The sequence below is a fragment of the Mustela erminea genome, chromosome X (genome assembly GCF_009829155.1).
Source record: "Mustela erminea isolate mMusErm1 chromosome X, mMusErm1.Pri, whole genome shotgun sequence".
Lineage (NCBI taxonomy): Eukaryota > Metazoa > Chordata > Mammalia > Carnivora > Mustelidae > Mustela > Mustela erminea.
Genome location: NC_045635.1, coordinates 129,325,360 through 129,348,360, shown reverse-complemented (window position 1 = coordinate 129,348,360; position 23,001 = coordinate 129,325,360). Strand labels below are relative to the sequence as shown.

The 23,001-nt window shown below is 52.3% G+C and overlaps 1 protein-coding gene across 1 annotated transcript; it reads left to right on the top strand.

Moving 5' to 3' along the window:
* MPP1 (membrane palmitoylated protein 1) lies at nucleotides 1–22,217 on the top strand. Its single transcript, XM_032330000.1, has 12 exons — nucleotides 1–208; nucleotides 9,634–9,777; nucleotides 10,010–10,088; nucleotides 10,798–10,883; nucleotides 12,582–12,650; nucleotides 14,610–14,806; nucleotides 16,137–16,243; nucleotides 17,090–17,170; nucleotides 17,941–18,021; nucleotides 19,791–19,993; nucleotides 20,180–20,254; nucleotides 21,606–22,217. Exons 1-12 carry the CDS (start codon nucleotides 107–109, stop codon nucleotides 21,780–21,782), a joined length of 1,401 nt encoding a protein of 466 aa, XP_032185891.1. The 5' UTR covers nucleotides 1–106; the 3' UTR covers nucleotides 21,783–22,217.
* The last annotated feature ends 784 nt before the right edge of the window (nucleotides 22,218–23,001 follow it).

Below are 23,001 nucleotides of genomic sequence, written 5' to 3'. Positions count from 1 at the left end.
CCGCGCGCCGCCTCCGCCGCCTCCGCCGCCCCGCAGGCCTCGGTTCTCGCACTCCCCGCTCCGCACTGCTCGCGGCTCGGCGGCCCCGCGTTCAGCCTCCGGCCGGATGACGCTCAAGGCGAGCGAGGGCGAGGGCGGGGGCAGCATGCGCACGGCGCTCTCCGACCTCTACCTGGAGCACTTGCTGCAGAAGCGCGGCCGGCCCGAGGTGAGAGGGCTCCGCGGTTCCCGGGGCGCGGGGTGAGGGGCCGGGACAGGGCTGCAGGCCGCGCCGCCCGCCGCGGGACCTGCGGGACTCCCTGGCCCGGGCCCCGGGGTGCGGGGGGGAGGGGCGTCCTCGGAGGAGAGGCCGAGGCGGCTGCCGGGGTCGACGTGGACGGCCGCAAGTGCTGGGGGTCGTTTTCCCCAAGAGCCCCTTGGACGTAGAAGTTAGGAGAGGCCGCGGCCTGTGCAGAGTGCTGGTTAAGGTCAAGGAAAACTTCTTCGTGGACGGAAGTCAGGGTGAGAGAAAGACTTTTAGGAACAGATCCCACAAGAGGAAACTGCCTGCTTGTTGTTGCTGGCGGTGTCGGGGTCGACAGAAAGGGCCGTTAAAATCCAGGTCTGCCTCCAAAGCGCTCACTCAGCGTCCCTCTGCATTTCAGGAAGGCCCCTTGTGCTGCCTCTGTGTATTGTCCGGTGGATAGGCACTCCCCAGATTCCAGAGGTGATTCCTGGAATGGGTGGTAGATACCTGTTAACCTCCATCACGCAGGATGCCTGGAGAGGATATTGACCGCTTTTGCAATTCTCTCTCGCAGTTCCGAGTGTGGATTTCACCCCTCAAAATAAGGTTGTCTCGTAGACAGGCGTGCATCATCAACACCCTCCCTGGGTGACTCCTAACCCAGAATATAGGCCCAGCAGCCCCTCCGCGTAGCCTGGCCTTCATCATGGGCTGGTGGTCAGGCACTATGAGTAAATGTCCACAGAAAGAAAGAGAGACACAGAGAGCGAGAGCCAAGCGTCAGCTGCACTGTCCACAGGGACCAAGGCCCAGAAGTCAGACTGAGTCTCCTTCCTAGACTACAGGATGGTTCAGGACACAGCTATTTCTGCTCACTGTTTTTATTTTCAATGTCTAATAAGTCCTCAGAAATGTCTGTGAATCAATAAATGACTGAAGAGGTGGACATTAGAGATTTAGTGTAAGCTTCCACTTCCACAGATGAGGACACTGTAGACCCACAGGTAAAGCAAACAGGAGAACGATAGACTGGGCCAGTAGTTCAAGGAAACAGGTGATAGGCGTTGGCGTGCTGTTCACACCTGCATGTGCTTTCCAGCCATGATGGCGGGATTCTAGGCTTGACTGACTGCCGGCATGAGCGGGTGGGGAACACAGACAGAACTAGAAGGTCCGCAGTGAAGTGTGCACTGGGAGCGAATCAGGATCTAAAAGCACCTGGCTCCTCAGAGGCATTCTCTATAATCAGTTCACTTGGCTGAGCCTTAACTTTTTAATAAAATCTCTTTATGAAATTGACTTCTGGCAGCTTTACTGAAGTGTGATTAACATACATGTAATTCATAAATTTATGCAGTCTGTTCAGTAAGACTTCGCAAATGCATACAGTCATGTAACCATTACGCAAGTCATGAAAGAAAACATTTTCACCTTTCAGAAAGTTCCCTGGTGGTCCCTTATAGTCATTACCCCACCCCCAGAAACTTGGAAATCACCCTGGCAACAGGCTGAATTTTGACATGAGCATTTGGCCTTTTTTGGACTGCCTTATAAATGGACTCCAACTGTATGCAGTCTTTTCTATCAGGCCCCCTTCACTCAGCACAGCCAGAACCCCACATACAGCTAAATGGCCAGACCTTGTATAAACCGGCCTGCTGGTAGGGACGGGCTTGAGAGACTGCCTGTCCTGTGGAAGAGAAGCCCGGCCCTTGAAGGTTCTGTCGTGGTGCACACCCTTAGCATCTGTGGGTTGGTGGCACTGTCGAGTTCCTCCTCAGTTATTGAGCATGGGCTGCTGGCTGGCCAGTTTGGTGTTCCCAAGGATCTGAAGAAGGTGAAAGAAAGTGTGCTAAATCCTTCAGCAGAGTAGCATCTAGATCGGCCACAGTGCGGACGTTGGAGGGAGAGTCTTCAGTGATTTCTTGAGGTTCACCTTCCCTCTCAGACTCATATCTTTGCTGCCACCATGGGCTCTGCCTCTCGCTGTGTATCAGGCAAGCTTCTGGGCTCTTTGTGCCCAAGATTTTTCTTCTCTGTCAGATGTACCTCTTTGGAGAGTTGTGCGTATGGTGACGGGAGATAATGCTTGTCCAACACTTGGACTTCCCTGGTACATTCAAGATCTCACTAACAACTGCCTGTCCCAGAGCATCAGCACATTTTGCTGTCTCAGAAAACCTGTGATGGAAAATGACGAAGCTGAAGACTTCATTTAAGGGGAATGCTTTTTGTGAAAGTTCTAAAAAGACTCAAACCCAGTTTCACTTTTTTAAAAAAGATTTTATTTATTTATGTATTTACTGGGTGGGGGGGAGAGAGAGAGTACAAGAAGAGGGAACAGTAGGGTGAAAAGCAGGATCCTCGTGGAGCAGGGAGCGTGAAGCAGGCCTCTATCCTAGGACTCTGGGATCATGATCTGAGTTGAAGGCAGATGCTTCACCAACTGAATCACGCAGGTGTCTCCGAAAGTTTCACTTCTGACTATAGTTTACATTTAATATTGAAAATGTATGGGGGCGACTGGGTGCTTCAGTCCGTAAGGGTAGTTGAGTACCTACCTTGGGCTCAGGTCCTGATCCTAGCTCAGCAGCGAGTCTGCTTTGTGTTGTCTCTGTGTCTCTGAAATAAATAAAATCCTTTAAAAATAGTTTTGCAGCAGATAGGAAGTATAGCCCATCTCCCATATTTAAGTATATTTCTTTTCTTTGAGAAACTCAGAAGCCATCTCTGGCCTTATTCTTTGCAAATACATTTAGGTTGTGGAAGTTCTCCTACATCCTGCTCAAAACAGCACTTTCCCATGCAGTAGTGCATTGAGAATGTCTCAACATTTTCTTGGGCCTGTCCCACATTGGGAAAGGACATAATAAAAAAACAGCCAGGCCGTAGGTAAGCGTCGGCTCCCAGCCAGCTGTCGGTGCTCGGGCAGTCCCCCGTGTCCCGCCACATGGGCGGTGGACTGTTGTGCGCAGGCTCACTGCTGGCCCACTGTGCGCAGGCGCAGGTGTAGCGAGCATTTGGTCTGTGGACCCGGCGGCTGGCGGACTCTCGGGCGTCGTCGGGGAATGGCGTTCCAGGCCGGCCCAGGTGCATGTGTGAAGCCGTGGAGGTTCTTGTGGACTGTGGTCCTGTGGGTGTGATCATTCTTCGTGGTGGAAAGTAACATACTCCTCCCCAGTTGTGACAGTCAAAACATGTCAAATGTTCCCCGGGCTTGACATTTCTTTGGTGCAGAGATTTCACCCGTAAGCAGGGAATTACTCAAACCTTTCAGTGTTGCTCAAAATGGAGGCGTAGGAAGGCAAGAGTGAGTCTGCGGAGAGGGGGCCTCGAGGGTGGGAAATGGGAAGAAAACCTCTGAATTAGGGAAGCAGAATTTTCTTGTCTGATTCTTCCCTTTTTCCTTTTCCTTCACATAGAAGCAATACACGTACCTGCATACATACGTAGGTTTTTGCTCAAAGTCACGTTTCCTGCAGGAGAAGGAGCCTTTGCCTCTGAACACTGGGTAGATAACGCGTTGGAAGAGGGTCTGCAGAGACTTGACCTTTGGCGTGTGTTGGCAGCGGATGCCTGAGAAACAGTGCGTCCAGTTAACGTTCAGTTGTAAGGTCGTTCTGGCCAGAAACTCCTGTCCCCGGCTCTTCCCCGGCTCTTGTCATCTGCTGTGGAGGCGCTCGCGTGTTCCTTTCTGTTTTCTCTCGGTTTTCCGCGGTTCGGTTCTATCCAGACTCCGACGCGGCCGAGCCCCCGGCAGGTCGAGCAAATGTTTGTTCCCGCCTACGCGCGCTGTCGCTAGCTCTGAATCCGGGCTTTATGCCCCCCAACCCCCCGCCCGCCCCAGCCCACGCCGCACCCCCGCCGAGTTTGTTTTTCGTGTCTTTCTAAGTCCAGCTTCCTGTGAGCCGCGGCCTCTGCCCTGGGAGCCCAGGCGCAGGTGTTTCCTCCGAAGGGGCTCTTGGGGCGCGCTGCGCGTTTCCTCCCCAGTGTATCCCCTTCGACCAGAGCCCCCCTGCCTCCACCAGGGCTCGAAGACCTCCGGACCTACCCCCGGAGACGCAGCGATTTTCAAGTTTGAAGCGAACTCTAGGACGTCCGCCTTTATTACTTGGTCAGTCACGTGGCGCTGGTGGCGATGGCGGCCGTGACTCAGAGTGAGTGTAGCTCCTGTCCTAGGTGCCTGTGCGGGACTTACGTTCCAGCTCAAGAGGACAGACTGGACGGGTTGAACAATCCAGTGTATATCTCCCCAAGTGGAGTGCGTCGCCAGCTGTGCAAACAGACAAGTTAGGGCAGATCAGGGACCAGGACAGAAGCCTGGTATGCGGTCAGTCTGCAGATGGGCAAGTTGAGAGTCCGCAGCAGGAAGCGAGCGCCTTCCCCTTTCTCCTAAGCTCGTTGTGGCCGGCTGCATAGCAAGAAGCCTGGAATGCAAGGTCCTGAGGCAAAACTTGGCTCTGAGTCACAGCTCCTGTCTGCCCTTCTGCCCACCTCTCCTCTTCGTTCCCCTGCAGGCGCCACCGTCCTCGCCGCTCAGAAATCCTTTGTGGAGGTACATTTGCTAGTTCTGAGGAAAGCTGAAAACCATGTTCCGTGTCCTTTGAGCACTTATGATCTAAGATTACCTTAAACTTGATGGACACTATCTTTCAATTTATCATTTATGTTGCATGAATGAAAGAAGGAATTAATGACTTCCCCTTACAGTAATGAGCTGCGGCAGGGGAGACTGCAGGACGTTATTATGTGAAGACTCCTGCGCTTCATATGGTCACAGACCCACAGACTAGAGCAGGAAATCACCTTGGCTGTCTGTGTGTGTGTGTGTGTGTGTGTGGACACAGATGTCAAGGGTCAGTACACATGTGTGTAACCTTGATCCCACAGTCATCTGTCATGAGGAGATACGGGGGGCACGTTAGAGGCATTTGCCCCGTTAGATTGAGGAGCCATACAGGGACACTTCCCTGAAGCCCGCCAGACCCTGGGGAGTGCGCACTGGCTCGGTAAGATGGGGCTGCTCAGAGCCAAGTTTGCTTTCAGAAGCCTTGCTATGGCCAGTGACTTCTTGAGTTAGCGCTTTGGAGATTTCCATTTCTCTTACTCACGGTTCACAGCTGCTGGGTGAGTGTCAAGGGACTCTGCCACCACAGGGAACACCTTGACGGGTAAGCACATCCAAAAGACCAACCTCGGGGATAGCAGCTCTTGAACTTTGCCGACTGGAATGTGTTCTGCCTCTGGTGAGCTTTGCTGAGTCCTTACTTTAAAGGCTGACGTGGTAAAAACAGTCTTTGCAGTACAGCTGAGTAAGAGGAACAAGGGGTGAGCATGGCCATTATCTGCCTGTTCTAAGTTCACTATCGCATAGGCTTCTTCCCCTTCCAAGGGTCACTTTGTGCTCTGTGGACTGAGACTTTCTAATCTCTCACTGTGGGGCACATGCTGCAGGATCCCGCCAAGGCTGGAAGCTTGAGCGAATCGTTGTCAGCGGCTTATTGCCGGAGCATTACAGAGTGGGGGGAGGAATGCAGCCACAGGGCCCGACTCGGCGGGACCGGGCATTAGCGCACAAGGCCACAACGGCAGTGCCTCCACCCCAGGTGGGGCGCGCAGCTTTCTCAGCCCCACAGTTGTTGGTGGTGACACATTAGTAAGGGAGGGTCCAGGACAGTCCCGAGTTGGATTTCCTGCTCCGAGGCCAGAAATGCGACACGTAACACCCATCGTCTTGGAGCAGCAGTCACACGGTCAGTGACCCTCGAGTCCTCCTTCCAGAACACGTGCAGATAGACGGTCAGAGCGCCGGAGCGTGCAGGTGGCCAGTTTGAGAAGAGGAGGTCTCCCTTGCAGCGGGACTCTGCCTCTCCTGTGCTTTCCTGAGTCTACTCACTGGAAGTGTACAAACTCACACCCCGTAGCTGCTTCGCTTTGAAGAGCGTCAGCCACGTGGTCCTGGGGCAGTGTGGGCCGTGCTTTCAAGAACTGTTGGGTCGCCGTGTGTCGTGGCCTCTTACTTTCCTGAAAGCCAAGCTCTCCAGAGTGTCTTGTTGGCAGCCATTCTTTGACAGCACGCCATCTGGGCTGTAGTTGGGCTGCAGACAACGGCTGCTTTCGGCTGCACCGCCAGGTGTGTTTTGCAGACAAGTTCAGTTCCGTCTGCGGGGGCTCAGTCATCACGCCATCATACCATACCGCACGCTCAACACCAGTACAACATGTGAGTGTGCTTTGGTGCCACTGTGTCATGGGCACATGTGTATAAATGCCACACTCCAGCGCCACAAAGACCTCTGTGGTCCTACCCCTGGACAGCCCTGTGGCCCCTCGTTCCTACCATCCCCAGTCCTTGGCGACCACTAATTTGTTCTCCATTTCTATAATTTTGTGAGTCCGTTATATAAACGGACTCATAGAATACGCAGCCTTTGGAGGTTGACTTTTTTCATGCCTCACAGTGCCTTCGAGACCCATCCCAAGCTGTTGTGTTTGTTAATAGTTTGCTCCTTGTTGTCGCCGAAAAGTTTTTCGCAGTCTGGATGCCCCACAGCCACCTGCTGCAGTGACCAGCGGCTTCACAGCTGTGCCCGGGTGTCCAAGCTGCCACTCTTCGGGATAAAGGTGTGCTGACCCTCCACATCCACGTTTTGTGTGACCGTTTCTCTCCGGGTGCTGTTGCTGGGCATTAAGTTAGTTGTTGTTTGTTTTCAAGAGTTTATTGACTTATTTGTCAGAGAGAGCGAGAGCGTGCACTCAAGCAGGGGAAGGGGAGTGGAGGGGCAGAGAGCAGCGGGCCCCTGGGGGACCTCGGCCTCCTTCTCTGCCTCTGCCTCTCTCTCTCCCATGAGTAACTAAAATCCTTAGGAAGAAGGAAAGAATGAAGGAATGGACCTAACTCTCTTCCCACATGGCCATGCCATTTCCCATTCCCTCCAGGAAGCCTGAGAGAGTCATTTCTGCACGTCCTCACGTGCATTTAGGGTTGTCGCTGGTTTTATCTTCGCTGTCGTAATGCACTCATGGTGGGACCTCACTGGGCGTATAGTTTGCATTTCCCCCGATAGCCATCCTTCCTTCCTTGTTGTCTTCAGTGAGATACCTGTTCCTGTCTTTTGCCCATTTAAAAAAAAAAAAAAACATTTATTCATTAGAGAGAGAGAGTGTGTGTGTATGGGAAAGAGCAAAAGGAGAGAGAGTATCCCAAGCAGGCTCTACCTCCAGTGCGGAGCCCTGTGTGCGCAGATCCCAGGACCCTGAGACTGTGACCTGAGCTGAAATTAAGAACCTAATGTCCAACCCACTGAGCCAGCATTTTATCTTGCCTGAGCAGAAAGCACTGTGCTTTGTAACGCTTTGGAGAATACAGGTTTTCATTTGCCGGTAGAGAAATTAATTAAAAATGAAGGGATGCACGATATTTTGAACGCTGACCATTTTCTACAGCCGTGGTTAAGGGTGACCTGTTACTCTCCTCATTTTGCAGATGGGGAACCAAAACACAGAGAGGTCAAGAAACTTGCCCAGAGTTAGCCAGGTGTAGTGGAAAGAGTCAGCAGCTCAAACCTGGCGTGCGTATAGCTCCGTACGGAGGTTCGCTGCGTGGTGCGCACATGCAGATGCAGCGGTTACCATGTCCCTAGAGCATTTCCTGTACTCCAAGGTGCCCCACATCTGCTAAATACAATACAGTTCTATTTTCATAGCAAATTCTGCAGGACTCGTGACATATGTGTCATGTGAGTTTTTTTAAGCTTTAGTTGCTACACAAGGCCCTTTCTCCACACTTCCCTTTTTTGAGGCCATCCAATAACTAACACTCCTTCAAACCTCACAGCTTATCAGAGTTTCTGATGACCTCTTAGAAAGGATGCAGTCAATTAAAATTGAAATATCATTTTCTATTACTTCATAAGGCACACCCCTATCTTACAAGATGCGCGTCTACCCTCTGCTCTTCCAGTGCTTTCCACCTCCAGGCCCTTGGCTACTAGATTCACTCATTCAGTCACTTCTAGTTCTAGGTAGATACACTCACACCTGGGGATATTCCCACGGCCCCTTCCTTAACACTTGCTGCATCCCTAGTTGGAAGATCTTCCTTCCCCCTTGTTTCTGAGGCCCCCACCCCGGGTGTGGCTGGAGTTTAGTTGCCATCCATTTTGAGCTTGTACGCAGATACCGAACTTGCTCTTCCATAAACCAAGCTCAGGCCTGTTCTGCCTCCTCTGGTTGGCCATATTGTTTGTGACTTACTGTTTTATCTGGGGTGCGTGGTGGACGCATTCAGAGATTTCCACTTGACCTTCCCCACTGTGCTAGCTCTTACCATAACCTCTGGGCTACTTCCACATTAATGGACTAGAAACAGGAAGAACCAGCAAAGGAGACAGAGATAACATCACTTCTGTGGGCTTCCTACCAAAAATGTACAACCTCAACCTAATCATGAGAAAACATGGGGCAAACCCAAATTGAGACTCTACAAAATAGCAGGCCCGTCCTCTTAAAAATGTCAAGGTCATGAAAAACAAAGAAAGGCCGAGGAGATTTTCCAGATTAAGGGAGGCTAAAGAGATGTGAAAACTGAATGCATTGCATGATCCTGGATGCTGCTCTGGGAAAGAATATATATAGCTAGAAAGGATGTTATTGGGATACTTGATAAAATTTGTAGAGAAACTGGGGACCAGATATAGTATTGTATCAATGCTAAATTTGGGGGGCACCTGGGTGGCTCAGTTGGTTGGGCGTTTGCCTTCACCTCAGGTTGTGATCCCAGGGTTCTGGGTTAGAGTCCTGAATCTAGCTCCCTGCTTGGTGGGGAGTCTGCTTCTCCCTCTCCCTCAGCCTGCCACTGTGCCTGTTTGTGCTCTCTATTTCTGTCACATAAATAAATAGAATCTTCTAAAAAATGCTAAATTTTCATTTTTGAGAAACTTTTTGTTCTTAGAAAACACATGGAAGCATTTATGGGTTAAGGAGCATGATATCTTCAGATTATGTTCAAATGGTTCCAATTATTAAATTTCATAGTATTTTCTTCTACAGCATAGTGCTGTGATGACATCCGTGTCCGCATCTTTTGGTGCACATGGCACGTGGCTGTGCATGTCTGTGGAAGGTTGGGAGAAAAGGGTCCTGGTGGAGAGGTCATCTTGGGCTAGGGTCGGGGTTCAGTGGTATTGTCATCATCCTGGGCCAGGGGCTGATCCTACATGCCTAATTCTCTTCCCGTTTGTAGCAGACTGGATAGACACGTTGGATAACATTTAATAAGTAGCTCCCATTGGTTTAGATGCCAAACTTGTGAAATAAGCTTTGGTTTTCCGAGCCTTCTAGATTGCAGACTGATGGCAGGCCTCTGCTGCTCCCTTACCCGTTGCTTTGTTGTTCGGACCTGCCAGGCTGTGGCGCACCAGGCAAATGCGGTGACCGAGGACATGTACACCAATGGCTCCGCTGCCCCAGGTAGCCCGACCCAGGCCAAAGGGCAGGAGGTACGGAAGGTGCGACTCATACAGTTCGAGAAGGTCACAGAAGAGCCCATGGTAATCCTTTGTCATGCCCTACCGCCCCGCTTCTTCACACGCCCGAGTCCCCGCGTCCCCAGGCTCCTAGCCCTCCCCCAGCGCGCTCTTCCTGGCAGCTCTCATGCCTCCTCCCGTTGCGAACCCCAAGTACCCATGAAAAGTCTTTCTCCGAAGAAACCCCTTCAGCCGTCCTGAAGATAACCCAAGAAGGAGCCAAAAATAACGTGTGCCGTGCTTTGTCCTCACGCAGGGCATCACACTGAAGCTGAACGAGAAGCAGTCGTGCACGGTGGCGCGGATCCTTCATGGTGGCATGATCCACAGACAAGGTATCCGGGGCTCCGGGGCTGTGCCTCCCCCGATGGCCCCGTCGAGTGGCGCGGGACGCGAGGGTCGCCCTCGTGACCAGGGCATCTCTGTGCGCTGGGGGTCAGGCCTGCCGGGGTCCGCGGCCAAGGTCTGAGCGGTGACAGTACAGCCGCTGCGCCAGCCCGGATGCATGACCGGGACCCGGACCGTCTCGACTTCCCAGCGCTAACAGTTGAAGGGAAGATACACGTTTAACAAAGCATTACAAGTACCGGTTGTCTCTCCTTCACACGAAGGGGCCGTCGGTTTTTCGATGCATCGTTTGGTAAAAGCTCTGTGTGGTGGGGCGGGGGGGGATATGTCTCAGTGGCCGCGGTCATCGCTGCTTGCATCCGGACTCCTGCCAGCCTCTGAGCCCTGCCCTCTTCGGTCCCGACTTTGTTTTCTACCCAGGGCTACGCAGATACTGGTAACTGCTCCGCACATAGACTCTAACCGTTGGTTAATGTGACCATTAGGTGGCAGTTGTGGCTTTTAGCTAAATGACAAAGCAACGTGACACTTGCCAAGGACACGGTGCTTTTGTCAAGTACTTGCCTTGGCACATCCCTCAGGGGCTCAGAAGAGCCATCCCCTCGTCCCGCAGTCGTGTAACGTGCTCTGGGTCATGCCCACTTCCCTGTGGCGTCTTGTCGTGCTCTTTGCGGACGGAGTCTTCATTTCACGCAGGCTCCCTTCACGTCGGGGATGAGATCCTGGAGATCAACGGCACCAACGTGACTAACCACTCAGTCGATCAGCTGCAGAAGGCGATGGTGGGTATTTTTTGCTTTTGTGTTTGTGAGGTGTGGATACACGTTGGTGTCAGTGGGCAGCGTCTTCCCATCAAGTCTTTGTACCTCACCAAGGGGACTCTTCCCACCGCTAACCTCTATTCTGTGCAGGAAGTGGCCGTTCTCTACTTTCATCTAGTACATTTCTAAAACAAGGCAAATGGCCCAGAGTATCTCCCTAGGAAGGACACTGGACTGGGTGTCAGAAAGCGTTGGTCTTTATTGGCAGCTCTGAAACCCGGCCGTCCTTGGGTCTAGCCTTACAAACAGGTGAAGTCATTTCTCTGTCATCTGCAAACTGACACAGATCGGTTATGGAGAGTGGACGGGAGATTATAAATGCAAAGGTGAGGGGTGTCTGGCTGGCTCAGTCAGAAGAGTCATGGCTCTTGATCTTGGGGTTGTGAGTTCGAGCCCCACACTGAGCAAGAGCTTACTTCAGACAACCGAAGCAGACCCCACCTGGGGCGGTCGGGTGTGGTTGGCCACTGCCCGCAGGAGACACCCGTCAGGCACTCAGCAGTGACCAGGGCTGTTGAGCCAGAGAGCTGGGATCTGCTCTCATGAAAAGGCCTCATGTGGTACCTGGCCGGCTCCATTGGAGGAGCAGGTGACTCAATCTCGGGCTATGGAGTCTGAGCCCCACGTTAGGTGCACAGTCTACCTAAAAGAACAATGGACAACAACGACAACTAAATGAGGTGACGGGCCACATTTATCTTTAGAAACAACCCAAGTCCTATACATTGTGTACCCAAGGACAGAGCCTCAAAAGACTTGAGGCAAAAACCGTAGGGAGGAAAAAAAGAAATCCCCTATTTTCGTCCAGGGTTTCAGTATCTCTTCCTCACTGATCAGAGGAAGCACCCGGGTACGTTTTGAACCTGATGCAAGTACATGGTATCAAAGCCCGTGCCCGCAGCCTCCTGGGCTGATGAGGAGCTCACTGCTGGGGTGCTGGGGGGCTCAGGTCATGATCCCAGGGGCTTGAGCTGCCTGCTCAGCAGGGAGTCTGCTTCTCCCTCTCCTGCTCCCCCTGCTTGTGTGATCTTGCTGTCTCTCACATAAATAAAGTCTTAAAAAATCCTGAACATCCATGTGCCTAATGACAGAGCTTCAAATAAATAAATAATTAAAATCTTAAAAAAAAAGATGTCTGTTGCAGCAGATAGTGAAAAAAAGCTGGCCACCGCCAGCATGCCCAGTTAACGAGGAGTACAGCTGCACCGACAGCGTGTTACAGAATGCTATACAGAGTATAATCCCCTTTTTGTTAAAAAATTTATTTTTGAAAAATAAATACATAGGAGTATGGACCTATGTACAAACATTTGCAAATGTTTTCTTTGGCATGGAGAAAAGTATGGGTATATGTGGGCCAGATTCATTTCAGTTTGTCTGGAAACCTTTTAGGGTTGAGTGTGGGGAGGAGGCAAAGTCATTTGCTTTTTCTTCATTATTCTTTGTGCATCTCCAAGTTGTCCCATTGGCTTGTGGGGGCACATGAGACTTTGATATTGGAGAAGGAATTGTCCTACAAAGTTTCAAGGTGTACGGTAAAGATGGGTGTTGGAAAAAAAAAACACTTTTTGGGGATCTTCAGGGCGAAAATAAGACTTTATGAAAGCCCAGATCATCTATTATATATCCATTATAATTTTATTTCTCCTTTCTCAATAGAAAGAAACCAAAGGAATGATCTCATTAAAAGTAATTCCCAACCAGCAAAGTCGTCTTCCAGCACTGCAGGTAGGTGATGCCATTTATTGAGATTTGACTGAAATGACATGATTCTCATTTTAAGTTCTCAGTATAGCATAGGTGTAGCTGCCTGGGGCTCTCTGAACGCAGGTGCAAACAGGCAGACCTTCCCTCTGTAAGGAGTAACCGATGTGGAAGGAAGGAGGGAAATGGGCAAAGCAAATGAAGACATGACAATTCGCAGGAGGAAAAATACAAATGGACATTAAACGTATGGAAAAATGGCCAGTTTTACCAGTCAGCAGAGAGACATAAAATGTGTGCAGTATCATTTTACGCCAAGCAAATTGGCAGATATTTTTTAAGATTTTATTTATTAGAGAGAGAGAGCATGAGTTGGGAGGAAGCAGAGGGAGAAGCAGACTCCCCGCTAGACAGGGAACATGATGGGGGGCTCAATCCTAGGACCCCGAGATCATGATCTGGGATGAAGGCAGACATTTCACCGACTGAGCCACCCATGTGCCCTGCAAACTGGCAAATATTTTTAAAAACAGTAATAAATTAGCGGTGCCTGGGTGGCTCAGTGGGTTGAGGCCTCTGCCTTCGGCTCGCGTCATGATCTCAGGGTCCTGGGATCCAGCCCCCCATCGGGCTCTCTGCTTGGCGGGGAGCCTGCTTCCTCCTCTCTCTCTCTCCCTGCCTCTGTCTGCTTGTGATCTCTCGGTCTCTGTCTGGTAAATGGATGGAATCTTAAAAAAACAAACAAAAACAAACAAACACACACAAAAAAACAGTAATAAATAGCCCAGGCACTGATAATGCCAGCGGAAGCAAAGAGTCTTAAGAGCACTTACTCAAAATTCGTGGAGACTCTACCTCGTACACATCGCTCTGTGAGAAATTGGAGATAACACACAGAGCAGCGGGTCCCCGCCCAGTCTGCAGACAGCTCAGCCTCAGGAGAGTGTGTGGATTGGCCGTTGGCAAACTTTTAAAACTGAAGTTTGGGTATACATGGGTGTGTGTATAAAACGAGAGTGACTTTCACTTGGCCAGAGATGGGACATGGCTAGGCGCCCCTGTACCCCGACTTCGCACGTCGAAGACAGCTGTCACCCCTTGGGGAGTGAATGTAAAGGGAATCTGTCCTCGCCATGGCCGCTCGGCATTGCGTCTGTGCTGTTGCATAGGCAACTCCTTTTCGTTCATTTGCCTCAGACCCTCGCCAGTACTTTTTCCTCACTTTGACCGTTGTGGCATTAATCTGCATTTCTCTGGTGACTAATTACAGTCAGCTCCTTGTTTTACATTTTTCTCCACATGGATGCCCTCCTTTGTGAAGTAGCCATTCAACGCATTTTCTTACTGATTTGTAGGTGCTTTCTGTGTATTCTGGCTAAGAATCTCGCCCTGTGTCTCTCTGAGACGAGCCTTAATTCTTCTTAGTTCTTAGTTACATTTGGAGACATTTGCCATCAGAGCCAGTGGGGCCTGTGTGTTTGGGAGCAGGGGAGGGTTAGAGGAGGTTCTGTAACGGCTCTCAGTGCTTTTTCGTGGAGATAGAGTGGCTCATATTTTCAGTTTCTTGTGTCGCTTTTGGAAAATTATGTTTCGTAAAGGATTTGTCAAGTGTATTCATGTGAAATTGTTCACAATATCTCCTTGGAACCTTTTAAACATCTTTAGGATGTCTACCTATATTTTACACAGTGATTTTTATAGTTGGCCTGGTAATATCAGTAGACAACTGTACTTAGGTAAGTCCTTATTCTTGGAAAATTAGCTTGACTCCCATATTGCAGTCTTGTAAATAATGCTGTAGTGAACATACTTTTCCATACATCGTAACTGACAACTTGTGCTTAGAAGGGCATCGTGGAGACAAAGGGTATCCATATTTTAAGACCTTTGACACATTCGTAATTGTTTATTTAACATACCATGAAAAGATTTCCCAAGGAAACATGCATTTCCTATAGTAGCTGCTTTGTCCTTACTTTTCAGATGTTCATGAGAGCCCAGTTTGACTATGACCCCAAAAAGGACCATCTGATCCCTTGCAAGGAGGCAGGACTGAAGTTTGTTACTGGGGACATCATCAAGATAATCAACAAAGATGACAGTAACTGGTGGCAGGGGCGGGTGGAAGGTTCCTCCAAGGAATCCGCAGGATTGATCCCTTCTCCTGAGCTGCAGGAATGGTGAGCCGCTTTTGTAAGGGTGAAGTGGGCCAGTGCGGGGGACCCAGGCTCGCCACACGTTGTCACCTAGCTGCACTACTCTGTTTCTTGGCCGAGCCAGCCTCCAGCCTTATCTGGTGTGATGGTTGTGGGGGCGGCAGCAAGCCTATGGGCTTGGCTCGCAAGCCGGTACAGGTAAAGGACCCTGAATTCTGGTTGACCTCATCTCTGGGGCTGACCCTGTGGAAGTCATCCAAACCACAGCCAGTGTCCTACAGAAGTAAACTCTTCCAATTAGAGGAACAAAGGAAGGGCATCCGACTGGCCCAGTTGGTAGAGCGTGTGGCTCCTGGTCTCGGGGTTGTGAGTTCGAGGCCCACATTGAGGGTGGAGAGGATCTAGAAATAAACTCTTAAATTTGGAATCAGAGCAAAAATGAAATATAGTGCCAGCCCTGCGTGCTCATGGTGACAGACCCAAATAGGTTGGCTGTGGCTTCTGGGCCATTTTCAGAGGCAACACGTATGAAGAACACTACGGGCAGGAGGCTGAGGAGGGCCTGGCTGTGGCCGCTGTAGCTCAGCGACGTGTGTAAGTTGGGTCTGCTGAGGCCTGCCTGTCTGTGGGCAACACACGCTTCGTCGCGCCCCAGACGGCCCGTGAGGCACTTTCACAGACATTCTCTGCAGCTCCCATAGTGACTCTGCAGACACGCCTCCCATGCCTTTCTGGAGAGTTCATCCAAACACTTGGCATTGGAAATGCATCCAGGATGAAGTGACCCCCTCCCGCCATCACATCCTTCTCAGTGCGGCCCGACTGTTCGAGCTGGGCTCCTCCGTACTGGTCTAAACCATGCTCATTGCAGACCCAGAGCCTTCTACTCCCAGGGAAGGGGTGGAGGTGGAAGGGGGGCGGGAGAGAGGGCAGCCGAGGCCGGACCAGCAGAGACACCGAGAGCAGGAGACTGGGGTGGCGGCGCGTATGAGACAGACCCAGAGACTGGGGAGAGGCTGAGAAACAGACACAGAGAGACAGATCGCGGGGAGGGGGAGGGCCAGGCTGAGAGCCAGGAGGGGCCCCTCCGAGTGGGAGGGGCCAGGATAAGACACCCGCCGAGGGCTGTAAGAGATGGGAGGGTCAAAGACGTTTTGGCAGATTGGTCTGGAGGTCGTTCAGTTTGCAAGATTTTATTATTAAGTGATCTCACCTCCTAACCTGGGGCTCGAACTCCCGGAGCTGACATCTGGCCCCGCGGGCGTCCCTGGTCCGGAGGGTTCGGGCGCAGGTGGGCAGCCCGGGCTTTTGCGCTGAGGCTCCGCTGACGTTCTGGGTCATCTTGTCCTGCCAGGCGGGTGGCAAGTGTGGCTCAGTCCGCGCCCAGTGAAGCCCCCAGCTGCAGCCCGTTTGGGAAGAAGAAGAAGTACAAAGACAAGTATCTGGCCAAGCACAGCTCAAGTAAGTTTCCCGGGCATCCCCTCTGCTGCATGGCGGTTCGGGGGACGGTGTCGCGTGAGGGGGACCGTCGCCGCGGAGAGCAGGCCACATTCACAACATTCACAACATTCACAACATTCGTCTTCCCAGTACACGGGAAGGAAAGCTACTGGTCTGCTCCCAGCCGCGCACTCCTCACTCCTCAGGTAGCCAGCCGCACAGCCTTCCAGAACTTTCTCAGTGTGTCCGTGCCATCAGCATGACCAGCTCATGATCTGAGCAGCCCCAGAGAAAGGCGTGTTTTCCCAAGAACTAATAGTGATTTTGTTTTTTTACCTACCGTGGAAGGTAATAGAAATACACAGCAACTGTAAATGGCTTCAGCAGGTCGAGTACTCGGCCGCCGTCCAGCTCCTGCCCTAGCCGTCGGCTTTCCTCGTGTGGCTGTGTCCGCCGGGCGGGTTGGGGACACAGGCCGGGCAGCCGTGCGGGGGGCTCCAGAGGGTTCGAGGGGTGAGCGTCCAAGGAATCCCCAGACGGTTGTACGCGGCCGCAGGACGTGGGAAGAGCCGGGCCCAGAGCGGGGGGAGCGTGTGCGGTGTGTAAGCATGTGCTCAGCCGGCCCGGCCACCGTCTTGTCCCTGCTGACGGCGGCCGTGCGGCAGTGACCCAGCTGTCCCCTCCATCCCCCAGCCAGCTTACATGAAGACAGCGGGGGGCACTTAAGGCTCTTGTGGCTGTCGCCTACCAGAGGTTGCCTTCTGACACCGAGATACAGCCAGGTCACCGCGAGTCCAGGCCCATGTACCCCTGCCACGACCTTCCTGGCTATGCCTGGGCACATCACTTGGCCTTCTTTGTCCGCAGTTTTTGACCAGCTGGATGTTGTTTCCTATGAGGAGGTTGTCCGGCTCCCTGCGTTCAAGAGGAAGACCCTGGTGCTGATTGGTAACTTCTCCGGCTGTCGCGTGGCTGGTTCGGTCCGTTTGTCCGGGAAGGTGGGGAGGATGCGAAGAGGGAATGGGGGTCCAGTCTCGGGTCCGAGTCCTCACAGCTGTGCCTTCAGGGTTCAGCCTCCCAGGTGGTGCGGCAGCTAAGTAGTTGCGGTGGGTTTAACCCCCTCCCCAGCTTGCAACATTAGTTGCTTCGAGGAACTCCGTTACAGCTCCGGAGAAATTCCCAGGAAACATGCTCCTTTAAATTCAGTTCCACTGGGATGTCTGGGGCTCAGTCGGTGCAGCATCTGCCTTCAGCTCAGGTCATGGTCCCGGGGTACTGGGATGGAGCCCCGCATCGGGTTCGCCATTCAGCGGGGAGCCTGTTTCTCCTTCTGCCTGCTGCTCCCCCTGCTTGTGCCTTCTCTCTCTCTCTGTCAAATAAATGAAATCTTCCCCAAAAATGAGTTCCACTAATTTCAGAGAGTTCAGTAAAGCAAGTATCTTGAGGAAAGAGACAGAAAATCCCATGTGTTAGCTGCTGATCTGGAAACAACAGAAACGTTCTGATTCTGATTCTCGGCCCTTAGAGCCTCCTCTCCCAACTGGGACAAAGGGCTTGGAGCCCCAGACCATGCTGGCCTCTCCCTGACCTCAGTCTGGAAGCCACACCAGCTCACTGTCACCCACGTCCCTTTTCGAAGCCTGTCCCTGCTTTTGTCTCTGGGGAAAGAAATGGAAGCCTGGTTCCCGTCTTCAAGCCTTTCTTTTCTCCGTCCACAGGAGCCAGTGGCGTTGGCCGCAGCCACATTAAGAATGCCCTACTCAGCCAGAACCCAGACAAGTTCGCATACCCTGCCCCATGTGAGTAACTCTGGGGTCCTCCGGGTGCCCTTATCTATGTGCGACTTTATCGTACATGTTTGATGATAAAAACAGAACACAGTTGGGAAGGATGCAAGTGTGTGTACGTAACTGCTGTGTTGCTGTTCTCTGTGCTGTTCGCCTGCATAGCAGAGGCTGGTGAAGATGCTGTCGTCCAGCTCTAAGCAAGCAAGCAGCACTGCTGGGCTGCCTGGCTGGCTCGGTTGATGGCACGTATAGCTCTGGATCTCTGGGTTGCAGGTTCAAGACCTTTGTTGGGTGCAGACATTCCTTACAGATACAATCTTTAAAAAGTTCTTAATTTGTTCATGTTACTTTATATTACCAACATTTTCTCATGTGCCTAAATCCTATAGCTATCCACCACTGCTTGACATCTAGGCTGCCTCTGATTTTCCAGAAATGTCTTCTGAATCACAGCAGCGCTCAGGAAAGGCACAGTCTGGGCAGTCGTCCTCAATAGAACAATCAGGCCAGTGGTCAGGTTAGGGTTAGGAATCCGAGGCCTTGCATTCCCAGAATCTGCATAGTCTGATTGTGCTTATCAGAGTAGGAAACGGGATTCTGTGTTTGTTTGTTTTTAAGATTTTATATATTTATTTGAGAGAGAGTGTTTGAGAGAAAGAGAGAGATCACGAACAGGGGGAAGGGGTAGAGAGAGAAGTCGACTCCCGGCTAAGCAGGGAGCCCGGTATGGGGCTCAAACCCAGGCCCCTGGGATCGTGACCTGAGCCGAAGACAGAGGCTTAACCCACTGAGCCATCCAGGCTGAAAACTAAATTCCGAATCTGCTATTAGTATTTTTTTACTCCTTGCTTCTGTATTTTGCCTTTAGGGATAAGTGACACGCCACGGGCAGAAAGCAGACGGCCCTGGGTTGAGGAATGAGTGGGAAAGTTTGAAAGTAGAAATAGCCAGTAAAGAAGAGTTGTTGTTTTAGAAGATGGGAAGAGAGGCCTGAGCACTTGTGGATTGAGAGACGAACAGAGGATGCACGAGACAAGGGCATAGGGTGCTTGATGAACATAGGATGCAGGAGAGGTTCACTGGAGACGGGTGCTAGGGGTTGTGTTGCAAGCCATGATATGTGGAGCACGTTTTAGAGGACAGTCTATATGAATAATAGTAAATGTTATGACTTAAGAATGTTCCAACATTTAACAAAACGAATTTAAACCAAACCAAAGTACTCTTCTTTCCACGCTATAAACAGGAAATTTTACATACGCTTTCAAGAAATCCTAACCATAGCCCATAGATATGCTTTAAATATATAATCAGGGGCACCTGGGTGGCTCAGTCAGTTGGGGACCCGCCTTCAGCTCAGGTCAGAATCCCAGGGTCCTGGGATCCAGTCCCATGTCAGGCTCCCTGCTCAGGGGGAAGCCTGCTTCTCCCTCTCTCTCTGCCTGCCGCTCCCCTGCCTTGTACACTCTCGCTCTAACAAATACATAAAATATTTTAAAATATGTATAATCAGCTGTCCTTTCTCTAGTTCTGAGCTCTCATATTCCTGGGGTTGGTGGTTTAAGAGGTATGTAACTTCATATAGGAAAAGGGATAGGAATTTTGTACATTGGGCTTTGCCGCTTGAAGGTCCAGTACCTTCTAGATAGACAGGGCGTTTCCTGCTCTGCGGGATCCTGTGCACCGAAGGCAGCTGGGATTCATGGACAGAAGCCATGGGCCAAGGCCCTAGGGGATGGTGAGGAACCCCAGTTTCATCGGGCATTTGGCTTCTTGTGTAGACACGACACGGCCGCCCAAGAAGAATGAGGAAGACGGGAAGGAATACCACTTCATCTCTGCCGAAGAGATGGCCAGGAGCATCTCCGCCAATGCGTTCCTGGAGTTCGGCAGCTACCAGGGCAACATGTTTGGCACCAAATTTGAAACCGTGCACCAGATTCACGAGCAGGACAAGATCGCCATCCTTGACATTGAGCCCCAGGTGGGGAGGCCTGGCAAGGCGGGCACGGTTTTGAGGTTTGGTGCACGTGGTTTTGGTGGAATTCTCTAAACCCAGAACAGTTGTACTGGGAAGGATGGAAACAGCACTGGGCTTGGTGATGCTCAGAGATATCTAACAGGAGGAAGTCATCAGGGTGGCTAACTCCGGCCCTTCCTCTTCTTCTAGACCCTGAAGATCGTCCGCACGGCGGAACTCTCACCGTTCATCGTGTTCATCGCACCTACTGACCAGGGCGCTCAGGTGGGAAGCCGGGGTTCCGCAGGGCGGGTGGAGGTTCCTTGGGTTCACCAGGACTGGGACATCAGTCCAGAGCTCAACCTGTGACCAGACCTCCCCTGAGCCTCCTGGCTATTGCTGCCCTTCTTCTGCAAGACCAGGAAGCCAAAGGGCATGGGGCTCATTTGCTTTACTTGGCAGACAATTCCTAAACTGCTCGGTAGGCCAGCATCCGTGCCAGCTCATGGACAGAATAAATCAGGAACAGTCCGAGGTCCACAGGTGCTGGGGGTCCAGGGGCAGAAATGGGCACTTTGGCAGGTGCTGACGCTGGTGCAACGTGTTCTTCAGTGGGAAGAACAGAGATGGCACTGAAGCCCCCATACCGCCAGGGGTGTAGCGTGGCTGTGGGGGGAGAGGAAGAGCCAGGAGACCCGAGATTTACTGAGAGGGCTGCCCCTGCTCAGCACGCCTTGGAGTTCCTGTCCCCACTGTTGTCGAACACAGTGGAGCGCTCCGTATCCGTGTGGTTGAGCCACTTCAGCCTTCGTGGCCACGTGGCATCCCCTGTGCACACGTGGCAGGACTGTTCTGTCACCAGTCCCGCCCGGCCGTCCTGGATACTGGATACTGTTGTACTCGGTGGCCAGTGTGTGCGGCAGGGTTGCCAGGTGCTTGCGATGGGGACTGAGAGCTCGCTGGGAGGGCGCTTACTCCCCTGTGCGGGAGCGTGTTACTGGTTACTGGTTTGACAGGTCTGGGGAAACGGAGCTTCACTACTTTCCTCTGTCACTGCTAAGGGCTTGCGTGTCCTCCCGACTGCTGAGGGCCGTTTGTATCTCTCCTGCCAACTGCCTGGTCCTGTCCTTAGCTCGTTTTGCTCTTGGCTCATTAGCCTTTCTCCCACCACTTTCCAGGAACTCGGATTCGGCTGTTGCCCTCTGTGACGGGCGAAAGCATTGCTCCCTATTGAACACAGCTTGGGGCACTTCTTGCAATGTAGACGCTTTTGTGGAGTTATGTCTTTTCCTGGCCAGTCGTTCAGGGTTCTAGAAAGAGGGCTGGGGTCGTAAGTCACCCTGCCCTTGTCCTAGGATGGCCACCGCGGTGGCAGCAGCAATGGCAAGATGCTGTTCGAGTCCCTGCTGGGCTCCAGTCCGGCCTCGTTCGAGAGCCCGTACGGACCGCGGTGTTCTGGTCTCTCCAGCCCGCTGGTAGCCACTCTCAGCGGAGGCCTCCGGGGCTGGAGTCGTGAGGCCTGGGACTCTGAGCCAGGCAGGGGTCCCCACAAGCGATGTCCCTCACAGCCCATCCACAGCCTGTGGGGCTGCCATGTCGGGGGCCCACTCCAGCCCCGCGTGTCATGTCTTTGCAGACGGAAGCACTGCAGCAGCTGCAGAAGGACTCGGAAGCCATCCGCGGCCGGTACGCGCACTACTTCGACCTCTCGCTGGTCAACAACGGCGTTGACGAGACCCTCAAGAAACTGCAAGAAGCCTTTGACCAGGCGTGCACATCTCCGCAGTGGGTGCCCGTCTCCTGGGTTTACTAAGCTCGCGGGAAAGGGGCACCTGCTCCGTGCCCGTCCCTAGCGGTCTGCTCCACTCTCCTTGCTTTCACGCAAGCAGGGACTCTTCACCTGCTTTGTCCATTCCCAGCGCTCTGCAGTTGTCCTACCAGGGCCGGCGGGGGTCAGTCTTGCTCAAGTTTCTTGGCTGGGCTCTGATTTTCCTGAGACGGAGCCCCATTGACCAGGCTTCCAGGAATCTGAAGCCCATAGTACTATCAAAATGCAACTGCTAATCAGAGAGGAAAGGGCCTCATTCCTTAAAGCCTCTGCTCCTCCACCTGCAATCACACTGGGCCTCTCCCGTGTCTCCGCATCTGTAACCTCGACTTTCTAACATGCCAAACTGCAGCGGCTGTGCAGTAGGATGTCTGCTCTAGGGAAACCCTCCGAAGCAATAAAAACGTTGCTGTGTTAAAATGCTGAGACTTTGTCAATCTCTGGGTCCCTGGAGAGGGAAAGGGCACCACCCACGAGCCCCCCAGGATGGCATCCACCAGTTGCCTCTCCTGGATTCAGAGGTCGCCCTCAAGCACACAGAGGCCAAGGCACCCCGAGCTCCTGTGAGGGCGCATGCAGGGCAGGGCACCATGTGGTGCTGCGTGTGGACCAGAGCAGACATGTGACCTGTCACACAAGGTGGCCGGCAAAGGTGTGATCAGCCCATTCTTCTCCTGGCAGCCATTCCTTAGTTTTCTCTTCATTCTCCAGACATGGTTTCCAGAGCAGCCCCATGACCAGCTGCTCGAATTAATCTGTACGCAAGGGTTAGATTAAGGAGAAGAATTAATTAATTAATTAGTCTGTACGCAAGGGGAAATGGCTCCGCTCCGCCACTCACCCAGCAGCCGGCTGCCGAGACACAAACCTGTGCCCTCCTGATGCTAGTGCCCAGACAGGCGCACACACAGCCTCCTGCTTTGACTTGCCACTGGCTTTCATCCTGACCTTTCCGGTGAGGGAAACCTAGCCTCGGGCCTAGGCCTGGAATCCCTCCCCCCACACACTGGCGCCTCCCGCCAGACCCTTGACGTTACTCCTAGCGCCCTCCCCACGGCTGTTCGGGGAGATCACTGGATTGGGGGTGATGCCCCTTTTTATCTATTATCTAGCCAGTGTCGTTAATGAAGATTCCAGAGTATTTGGTCCCATGCCAGATAAAAGGCCCCAGGATCAATGTTGTGAGATACAGAACCAGAGAAAG

Coding starts and splice junctions, on each gene's coding strand:
- MPP1 (XM_032330000.1), top strand. CDS start 107: ATGACGCTCAAGGCGAGCGAGGGCGAGGGCGGGGGCAGCATGCGCACG. Junction 209..9,633: donor AGAAGCGCGGCCGGCCCGAG/GTGAGAGGGCTC, acceptor CGGACCTGCCAG/GCTGTGGCGCACCAGGCAAA. Junction 16,244..17,089: donor TCTGGCCAAGCACAGCTCAA/GTAAGTTTCCCG, acceptor CTTTGTCCGCAG/TTTTTGACCAGCTGGATGTT.